We start from the raw sequence: 14,652 nt of genomic DNA on the forward strand, positions 1-14,652 counted from the left end.
CTTGGTGTTATCAACACCATGCTCTAACCAACTGAGCTAACCAGCCAACCCTGCCAGATTTCATTCTGTTGTTGATTTCTAATTTAATTTTGTTGTAGTCAGAGAATGTAATTCATCTGATTTCAATCCTTTTAAATGTTTTAAGATTTGCTTTATGGCCTACTGTACGGTCTATTCTGAGGAATCTAACAAGTGCCCTTGAAAAGAATGGATATTTTGTTGTTGTTGGGTATAGTGTTCTGCATATTTTTATAAAAGACATGGATTCTATCCCTAGAAGCTTGCAACTTAATGCAGGAAACCACATATTAAGTGACAGTCATATGCACATACAACAAAGTACTCACTAAAGTACATAAAGGAGGTAGAGAAAAGAGCAGGTTCCCTAAAGATGATCTAACACCTGATTTTTCAGGAAGGGGAAATGACAACGGAGCAGCTGTAAAACTGACAGAACTATTAAGAAAAATGTATTGACATTTTAAAAACTATTGAAATTTTAAAGCTAATTGGTCATGACTATCAGAGTTCCCACTCAGTTTGGTCTGGAAAAGACAGTTTATTTATCACTAAACTATGGATTTTAAAAATCACATTTATTATGGAACATATATTATAACTTTGTCATGATTAATCATTCACTGTTCAGTGTAATGACAATGAGAATACCTGAATCTAACTGATAGACAACTGTGCCTTTTTCCTCTCCTACAATTTCTGGAATCTTTTCATTTCCTGTAGGTTGATAGAAATATTCTGGTTGAGGTGGAACCCACTCTGAAAGAAGACATTTCAAAAAGTAAAAAATAAGAAATAATATAAAAGGCATTATATGAACTGATATAAAGTTATAATAGTAATATCCAAATAGCTAGTTTGAGTGAATCAAACCAAATTCTCACCCTAAATTTCCAGCTTGTTTGTAAATTATGTGTTGCTTTTTTCCAGGGAGACTATGAGGAGACTTAACAAAAAGCATATACAATGAAATAATAAACTTTAAAGAAAAGACTTAAAGAAAAACCAGAAAGGTGAATATAATTGGTAGAACAGCTCTTCGAAATTTGGCCCCGAGGTTCTTTGAAGTCAGGAAAATATGGTCATCTACTTTTTATTATCATAGAGGACAGGTTTATCAATTGTTTCAGAGGAAACAGACTTTTTCATTAGCACTGAATTAAAAAAAGATTTCTTATACGAGACTTGGCAACTTCTCAACATCATTTTAAGTATTCTAGTCACTCATGAATGCCAAGGGCATATAAAGACACAACTCAGTAAAAGACAATACCAATCTATTTTCTTAAAAGTGATGGGAAGTGATGAGGCTTTGACAATTCATTTTTAACAATAAAGTGCTTGTTAATGTTTCCTTGGAATTTTTTTTTAAATTGCTTTTTAAAAAATCTTTTGATTTAGTGGATTAACACTGTTAATAACTTGGTTATTAAATTCCTGTTTCCCACTTTATTTTTCTCATCTTGGAACTGAGTCATAAATCCTCACAGGAATTCTGTTTTGGTCTAATACCTACTCAGTTCCACTATTTTGTATGGAGAATAGCAAAATCCTATTGTCTGGCCAGATCAAGTTAGATTTTTATCTAAAAACAGTACAGGATAGAAACAGAGGATCTTAAGACTCCCAGTCATTGTGCCAACTCAAAATGCCCCCACCCCCATTTCCAAACACCCTAAAAGCAGTACTGTTCCCAGTTGAAAACACTGAGTGAACCCCTCCCTATATTTTGAAACTCTTCTTTTGTCTTTCATGATCAATGCTCCATGGTTACCCAAACACACCATATTCTTTTTCTGTTTCCTCTAACTAAAATACTTTTCTTTGACCTCTAAATTGGATCATTTCTAACTCATCCTTCAGATCTCAGCATACATCCTTCAGATCTCAGCATATATGTCAATTGTTTTTGGAACAATTGTGCTGATTTTCAGGCTGGGTTAGGTGTTCTCAGAGGGGTCAAGCTCTATGCAACTTCCTGGTAAAATGTTTAACTTCCCCACTAGTCCATGAGCTCTGGGTGTCTCTGCCTTGTTCATCACTATGTGTCTAGCACCAAGTACTATACTTAGCATATGGTAAATGCTAATACATTTTTACTGAATATTATAAGAGGGGAGTGAGAAAATATGAAACATCCAGTTGTTTATCCAGCCATCTAAAGCAGAGACATGATGTTTAGTAAATATAGTGTTCCAGTAATTAGAAATGTTCCCACTTTTCAATATAGTTTACTTTGTATATGCTTCATAAAATGGATGCAAAAGATTGTACTTATACCAAGGGCTCACAGATATGACCAACAATGTCATAAAAAAGTGCAACAAACTCAAAATGTAATTAAAAACAGTAAAAACTATGTTCAGGCATATATAGACTTCATCAATTATACCAAGGCTGGTAAAATACAACTCAACAAAGCATATTAATACTGAGACAGAAATAATCTAGAAAACATATTTAAGTATTTATATACTTTGGTCTCTATGAAGATACTTTCCCACTCTAAAAAACTCAGAAGCATTCTAATTTATACATTTGTGTAACTTTTGCCTTTGGTGAGTGTCAGTTTCTCATAGTTTAATTTTTTCAGGGTGAGTTAATAATTGTTGACTTTGGTGAGTGTCAGTTTCTCATAGTTTAATTTTTTCAGGGTGAGTTAATAATTGTTGACTCTGTCCTGCCTTATACTTCAGCATACAGGACTTAAAATTCTAAGGTTTACGTAATAAACTCAGGCAGAACAGCAAGACCATCACACATAGTCACATTACCAATATGATGAACGTTTTCTTTGATGACCTCACATTCTATTGGCCATCTTGGAGCCTGCAGTGGTCCATTACTAGAGAAAAAGGCAAAGAGCTCTCGGGGTTCTCGAAGACGTGGATTTACTTTGTCCAACTCGTCATAAAGAAGCTGTCTACTCCTAAGAAGTGGTGAACTCAGCAGAAATGAATCTGCCAAAGGGAAAGGGAATGAGTGAACATCTTCCTTTTTGTTCTTGGGAACTTTATTGTTCATTTATAACAACTAAATAAGTTTAAGCACTGTATTAAAATATTAGTACAGATATACAATCGTATGACATGTTTCTCCTTCAAGAAGGAGATTTAGTCTAGGATGATAGATTCAAAATTATAAAATGTTAAGTTAAAATTCTGTATAGTCTATTAAATATTTAAATATAAAGCTTTAGTGTAAGTTAGAAGAAGCTTTTTTCAAAAAATTAAAGGTAATGGGTCTGAGACACTTCAACAGTGGGTTACAATGAATATAAAGTCACTTACTGCGTTTTATTATTTTTGTTTAAAGAGAGGGAACTTTAAATTTACCCCTTAGCATTTTAGAAAAAAAAGTACATAAAACTTTATCAACTATAGTGAAACAACTTACACATTAAATTTCAGGTCCATAATATAACTATTCAAAGGACAGAAAGACTTATAAAACAAAGAGGATAGAAAGGGGAGGGGCAGAGAAGGAGTGAGAAGGCAGAAGAGAGGAAGAGCCCGTGGGAAAAGGGAGAATGAGAAAAAAGGAAGGAAAAGAAAGGCTTTCAGGGAGACGGAAAGAGAGGAAATGAGAGGAAGAAAGAAAAGACAAGAAATGGCTGGTTGGCTCACTTGGGTTAGAGCATGGAGCTGACAACACCAAGGTCAAGGGATCAGATCCCTCTTAACCAGCCAGCCACCAAAGGAAAAAAAAAAAAAAAAAAGGAAAGGGAATGAAAAGGAGAAGAACCTTAAACTAAGGCTGAAGGCCCCTTAGTGCCCATCAGACATGAATCCCAGGCCTGCCTGGTAATTCTCAGCTCTGGTGGGGAGAGTAGGAAGTGAAGACATATTCCCATGAAGGAGTCTGAATTTCCTGGTCTGGAAGGACATGAAATACCTCTGCTTACAGCCTCCATCTGTCTGTGCACAGTTGAAGACAAACAAGTAGGCCCTAGAAAGAGGAAGAAGGAGGCATCATTTGTCCAAGGATCTTTTTCTTTTTTTGCCCAACGTACCCCACCCCTTCTCATCTCTCACGCCCACTTTGGGCCCCTGTATTTCTATCTAAAACTTTTCCCCATGGTTTAATGGGGTAAAAGGCAATAAATATTTTAAAAGATGATAAAACTGTTCAATTTCACTCATAATTAAAGAAATCAAAGTGACAAGTAGATACCAGTTTTTTACCTAATGAACAGGAAAAACATTTATGTGTTTTCACAATCATCCTGGCAAAGTTGTAAGTCAACAGGTACTTTCAGAACCCACTGTCAAGAGAACAAATTGGTACAACCTTTCTGGAAAGCAGTTTGGCATTATCTAATAGGGTTTATAATACACATACTCTTTGATCCAGCCATCCCACTGCTAAGAATTTACCTTGAAGTTTTTCTCACGCAAGTTTATCACTATACATATACAAAGGTGCTCACTGTAGCAATATTCAAATAACGAAAAAATGAAAAAAACCAAGGCATCCAACAAAAGAGGAGTTAAAATAATTATGATACATTAATGAGATGGAATACTATAGGTGCCTTTAAAAAGAATGAGGTAGGGTTTTTTTGCACACATATGAAAATAACCTCTAACATACATTGAACAACAACAAAAATCAAAGATTGTATATAGGATCCCCTATGTGTGCAATTAAAAGGAAAAAATATGTAGACACATGAAGAGAGAGAGACAGAGAGAGATGTGCATTTTTTTTCCCTCCTATATTAAAGGTGGGGCAGCGAGGACTTACAGTCTTCACCTTGTGCTTTCTTCTATCATTTGAATTTTCTAACCTTATATATGAGGGTACTTCAAAAAAGTACCCCCATATTCCTTTTTTTTTTTTTTTAAAGCAGATTCTAATCCATTATTTTTTTCCTTTGTACTTTTCTGGTTAAAAAACAAATAAACAAACAAAACATAATAAACCCTTTGCTATAAAAATAAAATATTTTCCTCACTCCAACGATCAAAACAGAAAAAAAAAGATTATCAATTATACTCTTACTAAAACTCATTCACGTTGTTGTTGAATTTTACATTTTTATTATGTGAAGACTGGCAATTGTTTTATTAATGGAATTTCGAGTGTCAGCAAATGGGACACAAGAAAACTGAAGCGGAGGGTCAGTTGGCTCCTGAGCCATCCCACCCTGACCAGTCTCCTTGGCTTAACGCTTGTCAACCCTTTGCTAGTGCTTGCCTTTCTACTCCCTGCAAGGAGCTCTTGGATGCAGAGTGAAAGAGCCGTCAGGAATTGGTGTGAGCAAACATACAAAATACATATCTGAAAATGGAATTGCTATATCAAAGTGTAAGCTATTGCCAAATTGCCTTCCTAAAATACTCTACCTATTCACATTCCCAATAGCAGTATAGGAAAGTGTGTTCCCCCAAACCCTAACCTACAATAGGTATAACATTTTTTAAATCTTTTGCCCAAATCTCATAGTTAAAACAATGGTACCTTGACGTTTTGATTTGCATCTTTATTTATTTTTATTATTTTTATTTTTTTTAAAGATGACTGGTAAGGGGATCTCAACCCTTGGCTTGGTGTTGTCAACACCACGCTCAGCTAGTGAGCTAACCAGCCATCCCTATATGGGATCCGAACCCATGGCCTTGGTGTTATCAGCACTGCACTCTCTCGAGTGAGCCACGGGCCAGCCCGTTGATTTGCATCGTTAATAAGTAGTGAAGTTGAGTATGTTTTCATAAGGTTATTGACTATCTGTGTTTGTTTTTCTATAAAATGCTTACTCATTTTTCTTTTGCTCATTTTTCTATTTGGTCATTTTTTACTTATTGATTTGTAATAGTTATTATATGTTAAGAAAATTGACCTTTTAAAATATTTGCAAAAATTTTTTTTCAGTTTGTCCTTTTACTTTTTTAATGGTATTTTTTCCACACAGAAGTTTAAATATTTGCTTAAAAAATTATCAGTATTATGTTTTATGGCTTTTGGATCTTGTGTTATTCAAAGGTTTCGAGTAAAAAAGGGATACAATCAGATTTGCATATAGAAAAGGACGTAGCTGTGTGGAAAATGGATTGGGGAGGTCAGCACGGAACAAGAGAATCCAGGACACCAATTAGGAGGCTGTTTCAATAGTGAGAAATGATGATAGTTTGGACTGAGGGGTGGGGGTGGACATGGAGAACAGAGAAATGGATTGATGTTTTGTTAGATACGTATTAAGAGAGAAATTCAACTGCATTCCTGTCCTTGGATTCCAGAAGAAACTGCTGCTTAAACTAGCTGGAATTGGTTTTTTCTACTCTTAAGCAAAGAGTCCTAACAAGTATATCCATCAAAACTGTGTGAAAAATCAATATGTTTTCCAAAATTTGTAGGAAGATACCCCAGAATGTACAGTATTTTAATAAACCTACAACCAAAAGAAGATCTAGAGAGAACATTTTTGATTGATGTCAGAAACAGGGGCTGAAGCCTTGCCCATGTTAGGCTATGTTCTCCTGAATACCTGGAGAAGTTGTCAAGGCAGTGAGGTTCTGGGGGTCACACGCGCTGATTATTACTCACACACAAGTGTCTCCTTTTTCAGGGTGTCCAGCTTCAAATCATCTCTTTCCCCCAAAGAGCTATTCAACAGGTATCGAGGGTTATTCCTCCAAACGTGTTGTTGCGTAGCAGAGTTTGGTAAACTGCCTCTCTGAGCTAAGAATAGGTGGTTTAGTTAAAGTTGCTGGAAGGCTGGCTCATCACTTCTAACATCTAGGTCAATAACAAAACACTACTCCCCAAAGCACCCCTACTTCTATCACGACCCACCACCAAAGGTCGTTACAATGAATACTTCCCATTTTTCACAGAGCTCTCACGTTCCAATTTATGTGAGTTAAGCGTTAATTATACCCACTTTACAACTGAGAAAACAAGAGAATGAGAAGGGGACTTGAGAAGCAGCATGGTGTCGTGGAATGAGAAACAGCTCGGGAGGCAGAAAGACCCAGTTGAGGAAAGAAGCTGCCAAGAGAGCCGAACCCGAGAGAAGGTAGGGATCAGAGCAGGAGTGGAGCACAGATGCCAGAAGCTACTTTGTCCTGAGGGCATCTGCTAAATCTGGCAAACTGGAAATTCAGTTTTCAACAAACTAGTAACCACCTAGAAAATGAAATAGTTATTAAGAAAGTTTAACAAGGTGAGTAGAAATAAAACCAATATTAAAAACTCCATTTTTCTACATACCAGCAAAAAGTTAGAAAATTAAAATTTGACAATAACATTTATAATAGCATAAAAATATGAAATACTATGAAAAAAACTGTAAATCTTTATTGGAAGACATTAAAGAAAACCTAAGTAAATGGAGAAATATATTGTATTCATAGATTGGAGAAGCCAGTATTAGAAAATAGACATTTCTTGTGAAATTTGATCTATAGATACAATGCAATCCCAATAGTTTTTTTAAACGTCACAAGCCAATTCTAAAATTCAAGTAGAAAGAAAAAGATTCAAGAATAGCCAAGATGCTTTTGGAGAACAACAAGGTGGGAGGACATGCCTTTCCAAATTATCAAGAATTTTCTTTTTAATGCCATACAGTAATTAAGAGATAATAGTAATGGTGCAAGGATAGACAAACAGACCAGTGAACTAGAGAGCCCACGAACAAACCCTTGTACATAGTGACTGTCACTTGACACAGGTGGCATAGCAGATCAATGGGGAAAGAAAGTACGTTCACTAACGGTACTGGAAAAATCATTTATTAGTTGACCCAAGCACAACTCTCCAAGTTAATAAAACAATTCACTTTGGGAACCCAGGAAAGGTGATGCTAGATAAGAAATGTATTACCTCTGAAGTAGCCATAATACTGGAGGTGATGGTACATAAAGTCTTCATAGGGATCAGGAAGAGTCTGTGAAAGGAAAGGCCATCTTAATCAGGAAAGTCCTTTCAAATGATACTGAACTGCTAAAAAGTACACAAGCGTTGTTCATAGGACAGTGTACTTGAGGACTTCTGTAAACAAATCAAGTGAAAGACTTTCATCCGGATTATTCTATCTTGGGGATCAAGATCTCCACCTGGAAAAAGGTGCCACCAGAATATACTTTTGGATCTAGTATTGGATTTCTGTGGAGTTCCCGTTGGGGGGCGTGCACCGACCTCCTGCTTTATCTCTGTTTCCAGTGCTGGGAACATGTTATTTCTGCATCGTATACTCGAGACCAGTCGTGACACCGGCATCCAGCCGCAACCCCTGCCCAATTTCCAAAGGGGCAGCTGATTACACAGGAGAAGCTACAAACCAGAACAGGACAAGTGAAAACACTGCCGATACAGCCCCCCTTAGCACTCCTCCTCCGGCTCCCACTCAGGAAACCCCGACAACCCAGCCTCTCCTCCCGCCAAGAGGCCGAGGCGCACCTGAGCAGTCAGGGAGGACGGCCTGTCTTCCCGCCTCTTCATCCTGAGGCGCCGGGACCCTTGCTGGCGACATGCTGCTCTCTCCCTGAGAAGAGAGATGCCTGCCACCAGGACGCCACTGGAAAGTGAAAGCAATGAGGGTGCGGGCACACGGTAGTCGCTTCGGAGGAGATGGAAAGAAAGGTCAAGGGTCGGGAGTGTGGCCCCTGAGAAAGAAATTCAGGGCTTCAGAGCTGCCGGGTCTGGGGAACGAGGTGACGGGAAAGGTCGCGGGGAGAGCAAACGAAGAGCGCCACCACCTCCGCGTCCCGTCCTGGCCAGCAAGAGTGGGCGCGACGCCGCGGCAGCAGAGGGACCCCCGCTAGGATGGAGCCCAGGGTACTGAGTCCAGCCGTGCACCCGACGGAGGACACACTCGCAGAGTTTACCAGCCACCGCTTTCTGCGACGGCCTAGGTAGCCTGGCAACCGCGAGCGGGGAGCGGAAGAAGGGCGGGGCAGCCGGGCGCTTCCGGGAGCTAGGCCCCGCCCCCACGGGGGAAACGGAGCCCGGGAAGGTTGACCCCTGGCCGGCAGACTCATTCTAACCCCCTCACTCATTACAGCCCCAATCTAGGAATCGAAATCAGATTGAGGGGCACAACGTCAGTACTCAACACATTCCCAAGATCGCTTGCTGTTCCTTAGCTTTAGGTAACTGTTATTCACTGTTCTAAGGGGGCCTCTTTCACCTTCGTATTTATTCTCTCCATCCTGTAGCCAAAATTGGAAAATTACCTCGTACACTGAAAAACTACAAGAAACAAAGTTAGCAAATTAAAAGCACGCCAGTTGATAGCCTTTATTTGCAGAAATTTATGCAAATAACAAGAAAAACAATTTTATGTACAAAATAGTCATCCCAATATGTATTAGTGTAATGGTAAATAAAATCCAACACTCTCATACATTAGGTAAAAAATTTTAATTATGTGCATAGAAATATACTGGAATAAAAGCCAAACTATTGTTGATTAACTTTATGTGTCTTTGGTTAACTTTATATGAATCAAACCGTAAGTACATTATTACTTTTATAATCAAAGAAAAAAAGCTCTAAAGCACCTTTATTTTTTTCAAAATGTTAACCACATTACATCATTTCCAGGACTTAAGTAGGTCATATATTAGCTAATATTATAGATAGGGTCTAAATTCCAAAAATTTAGGTCACACAGCACCATCTTGGTACAGTAGTCCCGCTTATCCATGGTTTCAAGTTACCCACAGTCAACTGAAAATAAGTGAGTATGGTACAATAGGATAAGATATTTTGAGAGACCACATTCACAGAACATTACAGTATATTTTTATAACTGTTCTATTTTATGTTATTGTTAATCTCTCTTGTACCTAATTTATAAATCAAACTTTATTACAGGTATATTATATGTACATGGAAAAAAAACAGTATATATAGAGTCCAGTACTCTGAGGTTTTGATAAGGGGAGACTAATGTACTAGAGGTTTGTTTTTCTAACTCTGTCCCCCCACTCCCCCTACTTTCCCACTCAAGATCCTGCTGCTCTTTCCTGAAAGCTGTTCTTCAGTGTTTGCACATGCCTCACACTGTATTTGACTATAAATAATAATAAAAAAAAAAATTAAGAATTGACTTAAAATAAGTCCTGGTTACATAATCATGGGTAACAGACTTAGAAGAGCAAAACGATAAACAATCAGAAGTATAAAAAAAGCTTTATTAGTGCATATACACAAATTTACAAGGAAGGTTCGAAACTGGAGAAATACAAACAGTTTTAAAACACAATTTGCCTTTTCTTCAGTTTAAAGTGACTTTTACCTGATTGTGATACAATAGAAAGTACAGAACAGTAAACTGCTTTTTAAATACTGGAATTTTATGGAAAGTACATTCACATAAAGAAGGGAGGTGAATTTTGGAACAGGGTAAGACAATGGAGAGACATTAATACATAGAGTGGCTCTTGTTACATTTACTGCCACATACTTGAGGGTAAAATCCTCAAAATCAAGGATATTAACCCCCACCTGCTGCTGCTTATATTAAGACTTAAATATGCCACCTAGTGTGTGAAATGACTGAGCTATCAGTTCTGGAATTTGTGAGAAAGAATTACTCTAAAGAGTGTGGCCATCTACCAGCACAAGGTAAAACACTTAACAGACCTCAGCACTTCAGGGGTGGCAGAGTAGAGGAAGAGGTCTGAAAGAGATCCTGACAATCCCAGTCAAGCAAGATAGAATACAAAGCTGCCTTCTGAATTGCACTTGTTCTGGAGTAGAAGATAATGAGAGAGAGCACACCACATTAGGAAGTAAATGAGCCTCTATTAGGCATAAAAATGCTTCACCTTTTGTCAGTGAGTCAGTCCTTTACAGACATGTCGTACTCATGAGCCAAATGTTCTTCAAGACTGATGAAGTTAATATACATAACATGCTAAGTTTGCCAGTGTGAGAATAAGGGAAGGCAGGTTAAAGCAATTCCAATCACCTCACCTTTCAGCAAAATAGAAAAATTACATTTCACGAATGTGAAAACTTTATACACGTTTGCTCTCCCCCATAACATTTATAGTTTATTTGACAACAGTAAAACTGGTTAAGACTCTGAACTGAACACAAAACAAATAATAAAAAATTTTTTAAAAAAATTTGAAAACTATGTGTTTGGAGCCATTTTCCTTCTCTTCAGTCTTGCTCGCCAATCCTCAGGAAGGGCTTCAAAGTTAGCATTTCTCTCTGCCATGCCACTGTGAAAACAACACACAGATTACTTCACTGGAAAGAAAAAGAATGAGCACTGGCCAGTTAGCTCAGCTGATCAGAGTGCAGACTTATAACACCAGTGTCATGGGTTTGGATCCCCATACCAGCCGGTCACCCAAAAAAGAAAAAAAGAAACTGTTCATTTCCTAGCAAAACAAATAAAAGTCTATATCTAAAACAAAAACCCGATCACATCTATTTATGAAAATGTTTCTAGTTTCTCAGCTAGATATCAGTGTATTCTCCATCAAATTTCTGATGGTTCTACCAAACACACACACTCTCTGTGTAGTTTTTTGTATATATGTAAGTGAATTTATTTTATATAGATATATCTCTGGTAACCATTAATAGCACACTGATGGAATAAAACACATTCTTATACAAGTTTTTCTTAGCCCATAGGAGTTATGACTCTTCAAGACAGATATATTTATCCCTCAATATACTATCAGGAAATCTTGGATCTAATGTTTTTCAGTTTCTCTTTTACGCAATTCTATTTGTAAGGGTTGAAACTTAAATTCTATCTTGCAATTATCAGAATGGGTACACTGGACCCTTTAATAAGTCCAAAATAAGCTAGAACCTATCAGAGACAAATATGAAATCTGGCATCAGTATTAATGAGATGGTTATGTTCCAGGTTTATACACTGACATCTGATGAACAGTTAGCTGCATTCACAGCATGTAGCTCATTTCAGTATGCATACCTTCAAAACTAAGAAGATATGAAATAAAAATTTGATTTGCTATGTTTAAATTCTTTTTAAAATTGCTAACAAAATTATCTCCCTATCCTTTTATTCTTACTTCTGTAAGTTATTTGTAAAATAAGTTAAAAAATATATATTAGGAAAGGATCCATGGTATCTAGATGGTAAATGATGACTACTTTTCCTGATATATTGAGGTTAAGATGGTCCTTTGCCTAAGATGATCGGTAAGAGAAAGTATGAAAAAAGACTAGATGATGACTTATAAGGAAATAAACATTTCTATGAATTACAAACTTTTATTCAGATCCCCACAACGGCCAGCCACCAAAACAAAAACAAAAGCTGTTTTAGATACGTTTATAAAGAATAAAAACAATTAAGGGCTGTGATTCTAAAATATCACTGTTCTAAGACAACAGCAACTACAACCCACCCGTCTGTGATTCCCTTTCTTTTACCTGACCAGCTGCTGCTGTTTCCACTCTTCAATTCGCTTCTGCGCAGTTGACTCCCGGTCTTCTTCACTGGAACTAGAGTTCTCCTCTTCATCTAACTCACGCTGGATACTCTGCCATTTCTTTACCAAAGATGGCATTTTGGTTTTACTCTTCTTTGCCTGTAACACAGATTAAAGGTCAAAAGGAATACAATACATAAAATAAGGAAATGAATCCTCTGCTCTGGAGACGAGAAAAGCGGCCTTCCCTAACTGCCTATCTGAAATAGCACCACCTTCCAAAGACTACTTTCTGTCCTCTCACATGGCTTATTTTTCTTCACTGCTTTTAAAAACATCGAACATATATTTTTGGCTTATCTGTCTCCCCAGTCTACCCCTGCCAGAAGAAAAGCTCTACAAAATTAGAGATTTTTGTCTATTTTGTCTAGATTCACTGCTAAATCGCAAGTTTTAGCTATGTGAAATTAGAAAGCTGCTATATTGTACATTGATAAGACCAATTTTATCCCTATCCTTATTTATTTATTTTCCAGCAGCTGGCCAGTATGGGGATCTGAACCCACGACCTTGGTGTTACAACTAAGCTAACTGGCCAGCCTCCCATAAAGCTCAACAAATATGAGCTCAAGTTCAAGTGGTAGGAGTGACTGAGTGCTGTACTCATGTGAGGACACACATGGGTATGGCGGCCCAAGTTAATTTTCTTGCCTGCATTTGAGACAAATAGATTTCTTGAATAAGATCCCCAAAATCTGAGAAAATAAGCTTAACATTTTCAGTCTTTTTGTGTTACTTGTCTCCCTCCCTGAATCCCTATTCTGGCTATCACTGACAGCTCTTAACTTTCGGGGGGAATGAATACCCATCTATCGTGTTCAGAACTTCAGCTTCCTCCACATATAATCCCCTCATTCTATTCTGTCATTTCACCTGTGGCACAACATGTCCACTGCATACACACCCTCTTCAACAAGCTCCAACCCAGCCCATTCCGGGTTTGCATGGAACCAACCGAGCACTCACTGAGGTAAAACCTCTCACTTAACATCTACAAACAAGATTAAAAACCACAGATCTAGGTATAGTCACTGCTGATTCACTTTGACTTATGTAGGTTTAGTGAATTTTTAGCACATTTCATTCCTATTGGTCATGGGAAAGAAAATAAGTTATTTTTTAGAAGTTATGTATGGCCTATCACACTTGATCCATGGATCCAAAGAGTTGCATAGGCTGTTTGAGCACATTTTAAATAGGGGAACACGGCAGTTGAAGGGAGAAAGATTAAATGGTTAGAACTCCTTTTTTTCTTTCTCTTTTCATTTTTTTGGTGGCTGGCTAGTATGGGGATATGAACCCTTGACCATGGTGTTCCCAGTACCAACGCTCTCCCAAGAGAGCTAACCGGCCAGCCTTTTTAGTTTATTTTCTAGTAAGCTGCCCATGAGATTCTTCAGCAAAAAGAATGGAAATATATATTTGTCCCAAATATTCTTGAATATAAGAGGCATTAAAATGACCTGTCACCTCCTGTAACAGCCAGCTGCCCCAAAATAAATAAATAAAATAAACCACCTGTCACAACAGGAGGAAGGTCACCATTTCTTTTTAGGTATCAGTTATGTAAAAATGATATATTATCTTAGCATTCTGAAATTTCAAAGTATTATTTACAAGATAATAAAAGCATGACTGGCTAAAAAATTACCTGTTGAATGAAATGGAAGAAGTAATTACCTCTCTTGGAGGACTGGAGGAAGAGTGCCTGGGAAGGCTTCATATAGGAAATGATTTCTGAATACTGGTTGTTCCTATTTACCTGTGTATACAATGAACAGTAGTGCGACTCGTGGACAAAATAAAGGCATGGAAGTGGTAAACAGTATATTGGCTCAGGAGAACTATATATGCTATGGTTAGTAGCTTGACAACAGTCTGCTCAAGACACTGTCCTAATTGTCACTTGTGATTTTTATAACATTTACTTCACATCCAGATAATTTCTGGAACCACGGAATCAACTTGAATAACAACTGATTCAGCCCAGAAATATGCTGTTATTTTTGTGTGATTAAAGGGAGATTTATGGGGATGTCAGCAAAAATGGTGGACTTGGTAGCTCCATAAGCCCATTCCTTCACAAAAACAATGGAAACATCAAGCAAAAACTGTCAGAATCAACTCGATCAGAATTCTGGAAAATAGGCAAAGGTTAACAGTGATTAAATGAAGACTGAATCAAGAAAAAGGCAACTTA

General features: G+C 37.5%; 2 protein-coding genes across 2 annotated transcripts in view; both read right to left on the reverse strand.

Moving 5' to 3' along the window:
• The window catches only part of AGBL2 (AGBL carboxypeptidase 2), a 35,134-nt gene extending 26,275 nt beyond the window's left edge, over positions 1 to 8,859 (reverse strand). Inside the window, exons 1-7 of the mRNA XM_063094187.1 lie at positions 8,422 to 8,859; positions 8,161 to 8,295; positions 7,846 to 7,909; positions 6,565 to 6,699; positions 3,913 to 3,966; positions 2,793 to 2,978; positions 670 to 777 (exon numbers count right to left, since the gene is read on the reverse strand). Coding sequence (XP_062950257.1) covers positions 670 to 777; positions 2,793 to 2,978; positions 3,913 to 3,966; positions 6,565 to 6,699; positions 7,846 to 7,909; positions 8,161 to 8,295; positions 8,422 to 8,463 — 724 coding nt within the window. The 5' untranslated portion in view covers positions 8,464 to 8,859. The remainder of the gene's footprint in view (positions 1 to 669; positions 778 to 2,792; positions 2,979 to 3,912; positions 3,967 to 6,564; positions 6,700 to 7,845; positions 7,910 to 8,160; positions 8,296 to 8,421) is intronic.
• Positions 8,860 to 10,139: 1,280 nt separating this feature from the next.
• The window catches only part of FNBP4 (formin binding protein 4), a 36,520-nt gene continuing 32,007 nt past the window's right edge, over positions 10,140 to 14,652 (reverse strand). The window contains exons 16-17 of the mRNA XM_063093411.1: positions 12,394 to 12,551; positions 10,140 to 11,198 (exon numbers count right to left, since the gene is read on the reverse strand). Of these exons, the coding sequence (XP_062949481.1) occupies positions 11,108 to 11,198; positions 12,394 to 12,551 (249 nt within the window). The 3' untranslated portion in view covers positions 10,140 to 11,107. The remainder of the gene's footprint in view (positions 11,199 to 12,393; positions 12,552 to 14,652) is intronic.

The sequence above is a fragment of the Cynocephalus volans genome, chromosome 4 (assembly GCF_027409185.1).
Source record: "Cynocephalus volans isolate mCynVol1 chromosome 4, mCynVol1.pri, whole genome shotgun sequence".
In the NCBI taxonomy this organism is placed as follows: Eukaryota; Metazoa; Chordata; class Mammalia; order Dermoptera; family Cynocephalidae; genus Cynocephalus; species Cynocephalus volans.